This window comes from Diuraphis noxia, unplaced genomic scaffold (assembly GCF_037042655.1).
Source record: "Diuraphis noxia isolate RWA-SAM2 unplaced genomic scaffold, SU_Dnox_SAM2 contig0001, whole genome shotgun sequence".
Taxonomy (NCBI): Eukaryota; Metazoa; Arthropoda; class Insecta; order Hemiptera; family Aphididae; genus Diuraphis; species Diuraphis noxia.
In genome coordinates, this window is record NW_028301711.1 from 74,546,590 (window position 1) to 74,564,234 (window position 17,645).

Below are 17,645 nucleotides of genomic sequence, written 5' to 3' on the forward strand. Positions count from 1 at the left end.
CAAACATAACAATAGGTACCAATAACGTACCATATTATATTAGATCAAGGAATTAAGCTACAGAGCAGAGCTCACATGAGTTTATTGTACACGATAAATGATAATATAATACCTACGTCATATTATTATCACAATAGAAGAATGAATGGATACGATTGATATAAATTACTATACAATTGAAGTACTTAAATAATAATTATTATTTCGCTCAACAGTAACTATATACAGTTGCTAAATCAGACTTCATAATAATATTATTGTAAATAAGTCGTCGAAGGAATAATAGGCAAGTATAATATGTGCTCGTATTATATTAATATCAACAATGTTAGCGTTGTAAAATGTTAATTGTGATTTACTGACCACATGCTGCAGAGCCTATACAGCATTGACGCGAAACAACATTTTATGAATTTCGTCCAAACTTGCAACAACATTTTATAACTTTTACCTAGACCTGCGTAGGTTTTTGTCCATTACAAATATTGAATTATAATATTTACAGGGTATAGGTTATGATGTACGATGTATAGTCACTGATTAATGATTATACATTTATGAAATATTTTGATCGCATCATCATCTAGGTAAAGGAAAATAAAACGATCAAACGATCTGTCATACAATATAATTTTTACACATGATTAGAATCTAAAGGTATCACCAATTAAAGCTAATTTAGGGCTTGCACTTTAGGAATTTAAGAAGTGTTCGGGAACCATCGAAATGTAATGTGTACATTTTTATCAAAAAATAAAATTCATGAAAACTTCTTTAAACTCGCACCATCAAAATAAATGAATTTCCTTTCCTCGGGTCAAATAAGTTCGTTTACAGGCCACCATCACTTGGTGCTCATATTAAACTGTCTACCATAACCATAATTTGTATACCGAACTCGTATTTTTCAATAGTTTTTAAATCGCGTACTTTATTTTTTATGCGTTACACTGCCCGGTGGGTGTTGTAAACGTCGATCGGAAATCATATAAAATCTCAAAAGTTTATAAATATAGTTCATTTTTCAGTCTTCTCCCCTTTAAATAATTATAACTAATAAATAATAATATTAGCATAATAAGACCGATAACAATAAGGTAGTATTTATACGCGTTGTGTCATTGTACCTACGGGTATATTATTTACGGAAAGTCGGTATGGTCGGCGGTTTTTAGAAAAAAGACCAATCGTCAAAATTCCAATATTTTATTATAATATTGAAATTTATATAGGTACCTTGCTACCTACAATTACATTCATCTCGCGGTTGCAGAGAAATCATTAAGATCCGACGCGGATAGGATGATATAATAGGCGTATAAATGTGTATTATACCACTGGACGGAAGTCGTAGATGATAATATAATATGTACGCGAAACAATAATAATATGGTCGTCCGGAACGGTTCTCATATTATTGTTCCACGGCCGGACGTTCGCAATAAACCCAACGTCCGGCCGTGGCTGGGTCGTCTTCTGATCTGCAGATACATCAACCACCGTGGTCGCAAATCGTCGTTTATTATAAAATTATTCTGGTGCTGCGTAATCGTCGGCCTAGGTATATAACTGCGAGTATTTATTTTTATTTTTTATTATTATTATTCATAATTTATAACATCAACGACAAAGGTTATTAGTTCACATTTTACAATAACGTATAGTATATAGATATACTTACAATCACCACAGTTTTACGATTGTGTCACGGTGGTTACGTCATAATATGGTAAAAATAGTAAAAATAATTGCCTACGACCGGTGTTGATGCACACTACGGCGTAAATGATTTTTAGGGTTGGCGAACATCATTCGGAGCATGGAGACCGCAACGAACTTTTTTGACACGTTATTATTTATTGTTTAGTTTTGTCCACAACAAAACATTGTGATATCGTTATTGCGCTTTTTATTACAGCACAATCATTTTTTCGGGACTTATTTCTTGTGTTTGCAAGCCCTGTCAACGACGTCGGCACACGCTTTTATGCCACTATTATGGTACAAAATAAAACTCGGTACAATAATGATGTGTTGTAGATAACACTACCGGACACGACGGAGAAAAACAAACATATTTATATACAGTTACGATTCGTGCACAGACAACTACCGTTTCCGCGGCGCGTGTGAGAGAGTTGCGGTGAGTTTAACATATTACAATAATAATAATAATAATAATAACATAATAATTGGTTTCGTTTAATCGTTTATTATTCTACACACGTGCGCGAAATATCGCGTGGTACGCACAGCAATCGCCGCCGTAATTAAATAAAACGTCTGTGAGAATATTACTATTTTGTTCAAGTGTTGTTGCGGTGGTGCGCCGGCGGCTAAACAATTATTGTGATTATTATGAACCACAATCACCGCCGCGCCGCCGCCGATTCGCCACTATTATAAAATTGTAATGTACGCACTACGGCAACAAAATAAAATTAGAAAAAAACAATGATAATCATCATTATTTAATATTAATTTAAGTATTTTAATCAAATATTAAAATATCTGTGCGTCGTATATTAAGGTGCACATACGTTTACTGTGTGGACAGTGTTCTCTCGGAAAACTCTGTCCGTGTCCATCGTCCGTATTGGTTGATTCCGTGATAAAGTCGCGAAGAAGACTTATTTCGCGTAATATTTGATTTTTACATCCGTTTTACCGCCGTGTCGTCATCGTTTCCAAGTCGACGACCGTCGTGCACTCGTAATAATATTGTACTGTGAGGATTGCAACTCTTACAGGTTTTTCGGCTTTTACGGTTTTCAACATTTGAAGTTTTTGATTTCGGTTTCGGTTTCATACTTAAGAAAATCGCAGCAAAAACGATTCTGACCCTAATCTTAATATTGATAGAATTATATGATGTTGCGTAGCATGCTCTTGTTATGCAAAGTTTACTTGTTGTTATTTTTATTCATTAAATATCTGTGTATAATAAGCTGACTTCGACGAGAAAAAAATTAACAATTGTAAAATATAACTAAATCGGCGTATTTCGGTGATGTATAATGTACCTCAGTTCACGGACAAATCGGCGTCGGTGCAATATTCGTTTTGTGAACTTAATCGACCGAGAAGAGCAATCCGCCTGTGTCGGATAGCACTCGGTACCAATATTTGAACGTGGTTCAAACTATAACCTAAACTTTTCAGCTCTTATCTCATACGTCTGAGATCGAATTGCTGTCGAGTCTATATATAAGCGAAAAACATACGGACATTGCCATTTTGTACATAACTATTATTATATATAGGTTAATAAAATTTCCCCTTTCTATTTTATATGTTTATTTCTGGTTAAATATTATAACTATTTTTCGTCTGCAACAGTGCAACCAATGGCAACTATGCAAACGAACAAATATTCAATTTTTGTAAACTAAAAAGAAATTCATATGTGATTGTGTGAGCCACCCTTGTCCAACCCCTATATAATATAATACACTTTCATACTATCTCATTTCCAGCATGGGATTTATAAATTATTAAATTCAAATAATAATATAAGTTTATTAATATTATTAATTTCCATTTCCATGGTTATTCAACTTATCTTATATGTTTCTTTAATACAAAATATTTATAATTTCTAAAAGACAAAAAAAAAATGGTATTAAAGTCTACTTCTATTCTATTATTTTTTCATGTCATGCGACTACAATCCATCTGATACTATGTACAATGATAATTATTTACATTTAAATGAAGATAAAAAGTATAAGTTTAAATATTTACTCAATCGTGACATTTTTATATCAATACACGCTATGTTTAGGGGCATGAAAGTAACCTCTGGAATTGTAAAACTTCATAAGGACGAAACAGACAATCGTTTAGGTTTGACAATAGATGGAGGACCACCTCACTGCCCTTGTATATATATTACACAAGTATTAATATTGGGTTTTTACATATTTTTTTAACAAATACCGATTTGTATATTATATCAATTGTTGTCATTATGATTATTGCGAATTGCAATCACCGCCGCCGACTTGCCGTTATTTTAACTTAATATTAATCATTAATTCAATTTTAATCATAAATGCATTGCACTAAGTGCATGATAATTTTATCTTAGGTCTTGGAAAATTCGCCAGCTGCATTAGATGGTACATTAGAAAGTGGAGATGAGCTTCTGGCTGTTAATAATGAACGTGTAAGCGGACGTCACAAACTACAAGTATCAGAAATGATACGTTCAAGTAGTGTGAGTTTAATATTTCTACTTATTCGCGCAAAACTGAACTATTCTTATAATATTTAATGTGTGTTCGTTTATGTGTATTTAAGAATCCAGTAATTTTGAAATATAACAAATTACACGCTGATGTCCAACAAGGAAAAACTTTGGATATTCTACTAAAAAATGTTAAACATAGGCTCGTTGAACATGTATCTGAAACTATTAGTGATTATTTGTGTATGTCTCGTGCAATTATTGTCAATGACAGTCTTGTTAAACATTTACAACGGCTGGAGAACTTGGAACAAGCATATCGTTGCTTGGTTTCTCACTTAGAACGAGTACTTGATGCGTTCTATGATCTAACCCAGTCTCATAAAGGTGTCTTAAGTCTCAAGTAACAGTTTTTTTAATGATATTATTAAAACGATATTGTTATTTGATATTTTAGCCAATATTCTATAAATTGAGTTGTCGTTATCTATTCTAATTTCCTGTAGAATTCGGGGATTCATTTGCAGATATAGCTATCCGAGAACCACAACCTAGAGCTAGTGAATCTTTAATGCGTTTTGCTGAATATCATAGACGAATGGAGCGCCAAGGCCTTGTTCTAATTGAAGTTATAAAGCCAGTAAGTATAAAAAAGCTTACATTGTTGTGTTGAATATAGTTTATACCTAGTTCCGGATTAGATATCTAGTTCATTTGGCACATATCTGGAAAAAGCTATTCCAGACACCAAGCAAACAATTCGCAAGTATGTCGATGTGAAATGTGAATTTTTATCTTACTGTTTAAAAGTCAAGGAGTTAGAAATAGCACAAAAAACTAATACATCCTCAGAAAATCCTGTGTATCGCATTGAAACAGGAAATTATGATTACAGGTAGAGATACAAAAAAATAATAATATTAGTCTAAATGTACCAATAAATAGAGTTAACGCACTAAGTGCATTGATACAAGAATGATGTTATACTAAAACAATAATATTATTATTTTCGTTACATGTAGGCTTTTATTGAGATGCCGACAAATAGCAAGAGAACGGTTTATCGCTTTAAGAAAAGATGTTTTGATCAAAATCAAACTGCTAGAAAGTAAACACGTCCATGATGTTGTAAAACAATTTCAAGTTATTGCTTCACAAATCATTAGTTACAATCATGAAATAAGTTGGATGATACTTGGAGGCGATAGCGGTGATAACGAACCACCGATATTTCCTATTGAAATGGATTTAAAATGTACCGCATTTGAATATAATTCAGTCCATCCTGATATTAATGATGTAAAAAATATTTTCGTTTTTAAATTAATTAATGTAATAAGCACACAATATATATTATTATTTGTATTTAAATTATAGGAAAGTGAAACATTCCAAGAGTGTACAGAGATTTTCGAAAAAAATAAAAAGGTACTTATCTTGTTTATTAAGTTTGAGTAATCGGCTAAAATCCATATTTCTGTTTTAGCTTTAATAGAATTTCACTCGGAGACAAATGAAACAGATAATGCGAACCAACCTTTCAACAGTAGGCATCTTCTCAAACATTTCAAGACTTAACATTTTTTTTTTTTGTATGAAAGTTTAAAATGTTGTTTTTTCCATTCCTATTTGTTTATGTGTAATATGTTTATTTAATATGTTTTATGCATAAAATACGTTTTTTGTATATACCTACTTATAATTGATAACTTAAACTATAATCTAAATGCTCATAATATCAGACGCTCTTATCCTAAGCTTTCGAATAACTACTAAAAAAACGGCAGTGTATCCGCATAAGCTTTACCACACACTTTCCATAAAAATTCAACCGATTCCACCAGGAACTGCCAGACAAGAACCTCGCCGTGGGTAATTCCCATTTATGTCTAACTATAGTTTCCGGTTAGGTACTTTTCAAAGTATTACAGGCTAAATCGCTCTGTGACGTTCGCTTACGGATCAACTTATGTTTTTCATACACTCGATTGAAACACTGACATCAGTAAGTCTACAAGCATTATTCAGTCTGTTTATATCTTAAGTACTATATTTAGTACATCATCTTGACGTACCTTCTATACTTAAGTTTTATTTTTTTTTTTAATTTTTAAAAATGTTTTGGCTTTTATAGAATATTATTTTTAAGCTCGTTAATTTGAAAAAATTATGATCATAACCACAAATGGCACAAAATTAACGATTTATTTCAAATATAAGTATTACAATATTTAAAACAGTACTTAGTATAAATGTATGGATCTTTTACTTATTTATACAATGAAGCCTTCTTTAACGGACACCTCCAAATAGCGGACGACGTTGCAACTGAGAGTGTCCGGTATTTAGAGGTGCCACTGTACATACTTGTTTACGGTTGAGCAATTTTTGTGCGATTTTCAATGTGTATACGGTTTTTAAATTAATAACCTTATTATTCATCGCAGATATCAGTGATATATTATCATATTATATATATATATTATGTCTTAAATACCGTTTGACCACCATAAGCACCGACACCGTATTCCGTAATTGAGTCGTATCATGAATATAATAAACAGTGCAAAAAGTAAGTTTTTATTTGCGTATCATTCAGGCCTCAGGTAGCTGCTATAAATAATTATCACAAATGGGTTATTAAATAAACTTTTCTTGTGGGCACCATCGTCATTATATTAATGCATTGTATGAATAGGTATACCAATTATTATAATACGTAAATACGTAATTATTCTTTTTATTATTATTGATTATTGCAGTCTGTTTAGAAGAAGAAGATTTTTTTTTAATTCGTTACAGACTAAAAAGGTGTCTAGCTACAATCTATAAACAATTTATACCTATAGGTTTATATTAATTTCGAAAACGCTCTCAACTACTGATCCGAAAGAAATTATAAATAACCCTGACGGATGGTCTTGGTAGATATTAATTTTTATTTTTTTTCTAAGGTCAATTCGTTTGTAGCTAAGTCGACGACGCATATCATTTCACACTAAATGCAATAATTTTATTGTGTTGCAACATAATAATGTCTACATATGTATAGGCACGGATCAAAGATTCAAAGGTGAACGGAGGTCATAAAAATGAAACTTCGACTACGGACAAGGTGATTTTGTGTTTTATTTTTTTATTATTCATATTTTATAATGGTTACAATTAATATACATATACAGTGAGACCTCCTTTAACGTATGGAATTTTGGGAACGGTGAAATGTGTATACTCACTGTATTTCCACTCTTAATAGCGGACATCTCCAAATAGCAGAAGACGTTTAAGCGACTGACAGTGTCCAGTATTTAGAGGTTCCATTGTATACATATTATATATAAATTTTATATAAGAGGTATCTACACATTTTTTTTTTTTTATTACAATCGCAACTGCTATTTCTTACACGAGATAAATAGCTATGGCCAATAACCCTAAACAAATTGGACTTGCAACAAATTTTTGAAAACTTACTGACGTTCGTATTGTTGAAACGTGTTAAACGAAATTTTAATGTAAATTTAAAATACTATTACTATTATGCTAATAATACTATTTAACTGGGCACACACAAGTAATCAAATATAAATACTACACACTGTCATATATTGTTTATACTACATATAAAGTCCTTTGTCAATAATTATTATAACCATAATGTACGAGTACTACGCGAGTATAATATTAATTATAACATTTTATAATTTGTAAATATTATCTGAATTTCATAAAAACCTATTAGACTTACTACTTAGTGAGTACTTTTTATTTTTTATTCATCCTAAGCCCGGTGACTATGAACATTAGCTGACATCTATTTTATATATTATGTACCTAAGACAATAATATTATAAGAATATTAGAGAATTATTTATCCTCAATAAAAATAAACTTTAATAACTAACTCAGAAATGAATTGTTGGAATTTAAATTTATATAATATACATACACATTTTCAAAGAATCTATCTGCTTTACAGTATAAAGAAAAACGTGTCAAAATAATTTGATATAAAAACATCTAAGTATTTTTAAACATTGATATTGTACTATATTATATATTATTCCCAAAATCAGAATTTGAATATAAATGCAAAATTATAGTACAAAAGAAAGTTGAACAATAATGAGTATTCTTGATTGTATGCAAATGTATTATTAAAAAAAAGCGATTTTCAAAAGATGCGATTATTGTGAAAAGTAGAAAATTACAAACGATAATATAGTTTTCTGAATTTCCTCAAAAGCATAAGAAACGTATTAGCATTAAATTATGAAAAGCTTTTGTTTTATTGTTTATAGTAAATATAATAATCTACATTGTGAACATGAAGGTATCTAAGATTTAGCAAGATAGATCTACACGATTAAAGTTAATAATATTATCATAGATATTTTTTATAAGAAAAAGAATATTATGTGTAGGTAAGTTATTATCTGTCTAAAAATCAATTTCAATTTTTTTTTTCATTTAAAAATAATCAATCGTCTGCTATTGATTTTAACTTCTGTATAAAACTTCCGAGTCCTAGTACATATTTAACATGATAACCTAAAAAACTTTTAATGTTCCGTGGCGCCTGCAATTATTTCTTCCTTGGATATCACGATTGGAGGACGTCGATAACGATAGTTTTATGCATAATTATTAGCATCGTCTATCGTCTACACACACACGCACACACACACACACACACACACATATACATATAAATAGGTAATATAATTATTGTTACTAACTATGAGACAACGAGACGCGTGATCACGTGTTACTGAAAATGTTGGCCTACTAACTTCGTTTGTTTCTATGATGCTAATATTTTTCTTTATCCTAAATATAACAATAATTATCGGCCCGTGTGTTCTCTTTATTATTATGATGATTTACAAGCACATTGACGTCGGGTATTTAGTATAGGTACGTATAAATTATAATCGCTCGTTTAGTAACCGTCGAAAAAATAATACGATTATTACTTATTATATTAAAATATTATAAAATTCTCCATCAATATGAAAACACACGTTTTAAGTATTTTTTTCCTCCGATCGGGAATATTATTATCGCACACGACGTGTACCTATGAAGAAAAAATAATATACGATACGAATTTTTTTCGCATTTTTCGATTTGCCGGTGAACTCGTGCAAAACGCACACGTTAAATATAATAATATAATATGTTCATCGGAATATAACAGTACCTAATCATAATTTTCGGAACGTTCGGTATAGAATAATATTATCGAAAACCACCTCTACAGATATTTAATAAAAATAATATATTATAACGTATATTATGACGTACATCGCAAACACATTCATCTTATTCCGTTATCAATAATATGATTAATCCATGTGTGTATTACATATATATATATATATATGTATGATACCATGGTATAATCACTTTGAACGAACAACCGTATGCAGACGACTTTAAAATGACGGATCTAATATATATCTGTGCACAGTTGATGCCTAACTTATGGACTTGACTATTAAGTTACTTCTAAGATGTGCTAAGCACTAGTTGTATATTTTTTCTATCACTAAGTATACGCTCTCCTTTTTAAGTCGACAAAGTATTTTTTCAGCGTGACAGATCCAAAAGCAAACAATATAAGGCTTTATTTTACTGTAATAAAACAGAAATATTCTATACATTATGCTGTTTTAATTTAATATTCCGTTTTTGTAATTATTTTTAGAGTGATTTTCTTGTAATCTTATATTTTGAACATCGTAATAGATAACTTGTATCTACAGCTGTAACTTGTAACATGTTTCGTATGGAGGCGAGTTAATCTTAAATCGATACACGATAACTATTTAGTTTCTTTTTCATAAAAAAATCCAAGATCAAGATAAACGTTCAACAAACAAATTAGTCCCGCGCGGCCACGTTGTCTTTTAATAAAACAAAAAAAAGTCATGCAATGAAATTGATATTATTATTAAGTATAATATTATAAATTACTGCAGGGTTATAAAAAATAATTAATCGAATGATTTGCACCCTGCAGTCTATTTTTAGTTTACTCGATCTTATGCCCTGTAATTATTATACATAATTCGAGGAGATGTTTAAAATATCACGTGTATAGGTTTACCAGCATTACCGCTAAAAAATGAACTGATGATTCAATTACAACGGAATGAATTTGAGCCTAACTACTATATCGATACTCTCCATTAAATTAATTAAAAATAATATTATTTTATTCAATGTATCATATTGTATTTATTCTAAACCTAAAAACTAAGAGCATAAAAGCATTTCAATTCGGAAAAATCGTTTTGAATAATCCTGCGCAATATTATATTACGAAATAATTACTTACGCTGCAGTATATCGCCCGACAGACGTTGACGGCAACGTGGCGTCGGACAAATTAGAAACTTATCGACGGGACACGTTATATTAGAATCGGCACATTTCCATTTATTATCATAATATCAAAAAGGTGCTATAAAATCATGCAGATTCGTCATCGGACACGACGGAGTTTCGCAACTGCAACGGTATAGTGCGTTTATGTATTTTACTCGCACGTATACGCAATATTACAATATTATATTATTGACCACGAGATTCTTATAATAATAAACGGCAGATAGATATCATTATGTTTGGACACGTCACAGACGTCTTATTGTTCGCCGTTAGACGGACGTGTAAAATTACGCAAAAATCGTAACAAGATAAAAGTAAAAACAAAACGTAGAGCGTTAGTGATCTATACATAATATAGGTGTTAGTATAATACATTAATATATATATATAGGTATATGATCTGCAGTGCGCACGAGTGGTAATTAATTATTATCTTACGCCGCGCCGAGTCGTCCACGGGTCGTCGGATAGTGGGCACAGGGACTGTGTATGCAAATTGATCGTCTGTTACAATAATGATATCGCGTTTCGAGACAATGGCCTGATAATTATATTAAGAAGCCTCCGCGGCATCCGCAGACGCTATGCCTGCGTATTACATGGTAAACATAATACAATTTGCGCTCATCTTTATAATAGGTAATACATAACATTATAATGTACAAAAACAACATAGGATGTTATAATTAATAATGCGTACAATACCAACACCCTTGACGATATACGTATCGTCATCGTCCGTCGCATTGACCGGCGGGATGTCCGACGACGTTGCACAACCAACGATTGTATACATATTATATATATATATATATATATATATATATATAATATTTTATTATGCGACCTCAAGTCACGGTCCAAATACTCGTGTGTGTGTGTGTTCAGCGAGTTTACGATGGGCCTTGGTGCGATCTAAATATTTGATCAAAAAGAAAAACAGTGATCAAATATAACGCGCAGCATCGCATCATCCGGCTAGTATATGTTTTTAAGAGATCACTAAGATTCTTTTCCATTCGTCCAATTTATTCAGAACCAATCGTAACGGTTTTTCGCGTTTTTCTTTCATTTCCCTTGAAAATGACTCGTGACACGACAGTGGCGACGCCAGAATTTTAATACCAGGTGGGCCAGGCTGGGGCCCAAATATTTTAGGGAGGGCCAAATTGTTGACTTGATATTTATATATACATATAATATATAATATAAACAATAGTGTTGACAGGCAATTGCGAAGAGGGGGGGAAGGTCAACTTCCAATTTTTCAATTTTTTTTTACACTTCATCGTGTTAACTTACTAAAACATTGATTTGTAAACATGTATTAATAGTATTTATTTCCTAACAAAATATATATTCATGTAAAAGTATATAAAAATAGAATGCTTTCCCTTGTATTTTCTTTATCATAGGTAGTTGGTTAATAATCTAATCCCGTTGTTCATGGAATTTTCAACAAAATTATTAATAACCTTGATTAATATTTAATAATAACTAGTAAGTATAACTTATTATTTTCGTATTCAGCCGCTGGAAAATACACGTTATTTATGAGGCTTGAAAGCATAGTGCATAATTTTTAACCCATTCAAATTGTTGTTCACGCCATCTATTATGACTTTATATTTTCACATTCATGAGATATTTTTTAGTATTCTAGTATGATTAAATTTAATTTTTGGGTCGGGCCACAGGGGGGGCCCGAGACTTTTTATGGTGGGCCCGGGCCCACCCCTGGCGCCGCCACTGTGACACGACCACCTCCGCTAAACCATAATAATAATTCATATGCAAGTACAGCTGGTAAATCGAATGATTTTTTCCCCGTGTGATCGTCACAAGAAAATAACCTTAGAATTATTATTATTATTATATGTGTTATGTGTACTATAGTTATATACAAATGTAATATATATAACAGTTACATACAAATAATTGTAATAACTTGGTCGACACAAGCGTAATGGCCTATAACACTACTGGTATAGTGTCCAATAAGATGAATCTAAAATGTGTTATAGGTAATTATTTAAAAAATTTGAAAGTCGCACTAGCGCTACGGGTAAAAAAATATGATGATTAAAAATACATTATTTTTAACTGATCATTAATTGGTTAATATTTGTCTCAGTACCTACTTTAAACTTTTTGAGTTTTTTGTCGACTTTTAACTTATTCCCTAAAGCGTCGACTTGACTTGTTTTTTTTAATTGACTTGCCCCACCTATTTGTATAATATGTTAATATATTGTATGTAAGATATTACAATACAGAGACAATACGCAACAATGCGCCGGGGCCAGTCTTAAAATTTACATGCTCTGGTTTTCTCGGACCGTTATTCACGGCCGATCTGAGTAATTGGTCGTGAATATACATATATACGCTCGTGTATATACATATATATATATCTGTGCGGTATGAATGAAATTAAAAAAAAAATTGGATTTGGCCGGAAAACCGTTTTCCGTCATAATTGGCGCGTGTCCTACTGATTTTGGCGATCGGTGGTTATTATGTATTGTGTAGAGACGGATACGTCATTACGATATTACTATTATTAAGATATAAAATATTGTTATCGCGTGTATATTATCATAAATTCGTCTGTTGACGTCACCGATGATAGGTCAATTTACAGCCAATCAGCATGATGGTCACCACTATTTTTATCCTTAAATTAGATCATATCCCACGGTGACCTGATGTGCCGATACCATTAAATTCACGCGTTTACTGCTGTTTAGATTAAAACGACATCTTTAGTGTAATAAGCAGACGATTCACAAAAAAATTTAAATCGTTGGACATAACAATATGAAACAACATAATACATGATATCGTAATGTGCAGTATGTACGGCGGCGCTCAATACTCGAAGTTATCTTTATGACCCCATCCGACTATTAAGCAGGATATACCTATTATGTCCTGTAAATATTGCCGCGGCAGGACGGATAGCAACTAGCAAGACGCTTCATCGTGGCGTTCAGTCGTTTGCCTACCGAACGGTATTTCGGTTGCAGTGGAACGAGAACAATGTGTAAACACATCCTTATTATAATACACGCACATGTTTATAATATAATAATAGGTAGGTACACACTTCATATCCAAATATATATGTGTGTGTGTGTGTGTGTGTGAGTACGACTGGTGCAAAGTTCCGTGTTGTCATCACGAGCAATGTTAAAAAAAAAAAAACGCGATGGAAAAATAATAATGGAAAAAAAAAACGACGACGACCACAACGGTTTAATGCCACTATACACACACTATAGTATTTATAAAACGATATTGTATTATAACGTTGGACATTATTATTATTATTATTATTATTATTGTGTATTTGTGATTCGTATAACATAACATATTGTAAATACACGCGCACGCGCGCGCTCGTAAATGTCGAGAACACAACGTCGTTTGTTCATTTCTTCGCAGTTACAGTTATACGCGAGTACCTACATAATAATAACATGTGTGTACAAATATACTATCATTATTAATATTGTCATACACAGAAATAATATAAGACACGAAACGTACGTGCTTATATATCGCCATCGTCATTATTAACTATATTATACAGTCGTGTTTTCGGACGACACACAGTTCACGCTGCAGAGCGGTATCGGTACGCCAAAAAATCATAATATTATATATATAGTCATACTATCGTAACAGCAGTGTGTAAGGTACCCATCTGTTTTTGTTACGACGTGCATGCATGATGTATAATAATAATATAATATTGTCATATTGTATAGGTATTAAAATAATATATATATATAACAACACAAATGTAAGAATAACCGTATTTGCACACCGCAACAGTATAGTGAATCGGCGGCGATGTGTATTGTATATTATTGTACATGATATTAATATTGTGTATACGCCAATCACAATATAATATAATAGTGTAGTTGTCCGTGCCAATTTATTATTTTATTATCGGAAATGTGTGATGGTAGTCATTTTTCGTCTCATTCTTCAACACACACACACACACAGCTTGTCAAGTATCCGAGTGTACACTATCGCACTATACAATGTAATAATATTATAGTGATGATACGACGTGTATTATTTATTATGATTGTGGGGTGGTCGTCTTGTCGGAGAGAGACACGACGACGAGGACGTTGACGCGCGTCCGCCTAAGGAATTTACCGATCGGCAGAGATCGCGATCGCCCGCGCCGAGTGCGAATCTATAATAATAATAATAACAACGAAATATTATAAAAGAGAGCAAACAAGTGCGCGCGTGGAACGGACTTGGCGAGTTGGCGATAAGATGAGAAGAACGACTATAATGCAACACAATGCGATGTTATTATCTCCGTGTGTGTGTGTGTGTATGTGTGGAGGTACACACCGTGGTCGTGGTAGCTGATGTCAATGACAAACGACAATATAGTGCAACGCAACTGTGTGTGCAGCACCTGTTTCCCATCGAAATCTCACGAACCAAATAAAAGTGCCCCATTGTTACAACAATCGATAACGTGACGAATTCGCTCGGCATTGTGTACGCCGGCACCAAAATACAAGCCGCAAAACACATTTCATATTATTTTATTATATCGCCACCGGTTCCTTCCTCCTTCGGGGCCGCGACGACTTAGGTATGAAACTATGGAATACAAGTATACATCGTTACACGTTATTCCATCTCCCGTTTCTCGTCTCGTTTTCGTCTGTTCGTCTATGAGTCTTCGTCTAGCTGAGTGTATCATTTTCAACACCGCCGCCGTCGACCCGCGCGTTTCCATTTTACTGTCTATTTACCATTCATTCCTCATCATTATCACTATCAATCATCCAATAAAATTATTGTTATAAGAAAATAATAATAATAATAATACAGTTAGATTCCCGCCGTTCCACATTCCCGTAATAATATTGTTTACCGTCATATGGTTATTTATCTCTCTCTCGCTCTCTCTCGCTCTCTTTTTCTCTCACTCTTGCTCCTTCTATCACATACGGTATAATAGTCAATAGATATTACCATCACGCGTTATTAATGAATACCGATTTAACGCTCATGTACCTAACGATGTCGCGAAAAAAACCAATTTTGATGTTTTTTTAAATGACAGTTGATCATTTATTATTTGGATCACTCTAAACCAGTGGCGATACTGGTTTTATTTTTCTGTCTACTTATGCCCCGACCTTCCTTCCTACTCAAAAATCAAATACACATACGTTACGCAAACGTTTTTTTTTTTTCAAAAACCATCATATTACCTATATATGATTATATTTGTTGATCGAATCGTCTTTATTTATTAAATTAAATCTTAAAAACTAATATTTTATAATATTAAAACAGTGAACTTTTGGCCCGAAAAAATCATAAATCTTTTTAAAAAAATGTGAGCAAAAAAGTTATTAACATTTTAACTCTGTTGGTTGAGTAATGGGTTATACTTGCGGCGTGTTATAACAAAAATATGTCTCTTCAATCGTAGTGGATTTTATTCCAATATAATATGTATGACGATCATATCGTATATCGTGCGATGGCCGCGGTGATGGGTTACCGCAAATATTTGGAACTTGGTCAATTAAATCATTATTAATAATTATATAGTTAAGTTGTGTTGCAAAATATTTAAAACAATATTATGTTCAGTGCTCTGCGCTCGAAGATCACTATCACAAAGGGTTAATATATATTATATTGTATATATAGTTGTGTGCGGACACTGCAAGAATTTCCTAATCGATAAAAAATCGGAATGTTTATTGATAGGTACTTCTAAAAACTACAAGTCACGTAAGTATATCCAAAACTATGATGTACGTGTATAATATAAACTATTATATTTTTATCACGGCGGATGCAGTAAATGGGTTTTTTCGGGGTTTTTTTTTTTGCCAAACAATATTTTTTATTGTACCGCACATTGGTTTTAGAACTAAATTCTGTATAACTGCAGTGTTCATTGTGTGGTACAGTGGTGTGTCACGGCGGCGATGGACTTTTGGTCGTTTGGTTCTCGCGGGACCGTTTCACAATCCGTATATAATAATAATGTAATTTAATGTCGTTTGTTGTATATAATATTGTAATCACATCCGGTTGTCAAAAGATAAAAATGGCGACGATGTGTCACGTAACATTATTTATAGACAATTTTTATTATTTCTGGTGCCCTTCCGTTCAAAAACCCAACATCGATGTTTTTATTTTTTTTAAATTAGTCACTAGAATCATTGATCGTCTATGGCTTTGAGCATCCTCATATTCAGAGCCCTAATTAGAAGGGATGGGGTTTATTTATAACAATTGACGTGAAATAATTACTTATATATAAGTAATTATTTATAGTTTATAAACTATTATTTATGGTATAATTTATATTTATAATCTTAAAAATAAATTGAATATAAATCACAATATAGCAAACAAATTATTATTATTTATAATTTAGGACAAAAAATTTGTCTTGTGCCCCAAAATTTCAAAATAGGGTTCTGCTCATATTTTGTCAAGTTGGAGACACCAACCACATATTATTATGAAGCGCAGTTGACGAAAAAAAGAAAAAAAATCGTCTTTATTATGGTCTATAAAATAACTGCTGAAGAATCGGCAGATCGTGTGATTTTTATACCATACATACTTTAGTGTCCTGCGTTCTAAAATATGTAAATTTCGGGACTGGATCGGACGCAGTCTGATCCTATAAATCTTTTCATCAAGACAAAACGTGCGTGTGCTACTATATGTTTGTCACTGAAACATCCTTAACTCGGTTATTGACAAATAGAATATACGACAGCGTACATGATTTATCATAATATATATAGTATAATATTATTTTATACAAGAACGTTTCAGCTCGGAAAAAAAATAATCCCGAGATGTCACCAATTGTATATATAATACGGCGCCAGAACAAATAATAACTACTTATCACCGCATGAAAATGTATATATGTGCCGTATACGTACGTATCTAATCCCGTTGAAAAAATAATTTTTTATAACTGGACCGGATCTTACATAGAAAGGACGGACCTAACAGTATATCATAC

The 17,645-nt window shown here is 32.2% G+C and overlaps 2 protein-coding genes across 2 annotated transcripts in view; one reads left to right on the forward strand and one right to left on the reverse strand.

Annotated features, from left to right (window-relative positions):
• The window catches only part of LOC107166701 (uncharacterized), an 82,170-nt gene that overhangs the window by 40,959 nt on the left and 23,566 nt on the right, over positions 1–17,645 (reverse strand). The gene's annotated exons all lie outside the window — the stretch shown is intronic.
• Positions 1,824–6,254, forward strand: LOC149061692 (PRKCA-binding protein-like). Its single transcript, XM_089216618.1, has 8 exons — positions 1,824–2,143; positions 4,091–4,219; positions 4,303–4,576; positions 4,696–4,829; positions 4,891–5,084; positions 5,212–5,488; positions 5,567–5,617; positions 5,676–6,254. The coding sequence occupies exons 2-8, from the start codon at positions 4,202–4,204 to the stop codon at positions 5,679–5,681; spliced, it is 954 nt and encodes a 317-aa protein (XP_089072744.1). The 5' UTR covers positions 1,824–2,143; positions 4,091–4,201; the 3' UTR covers positions 5,682–6,254.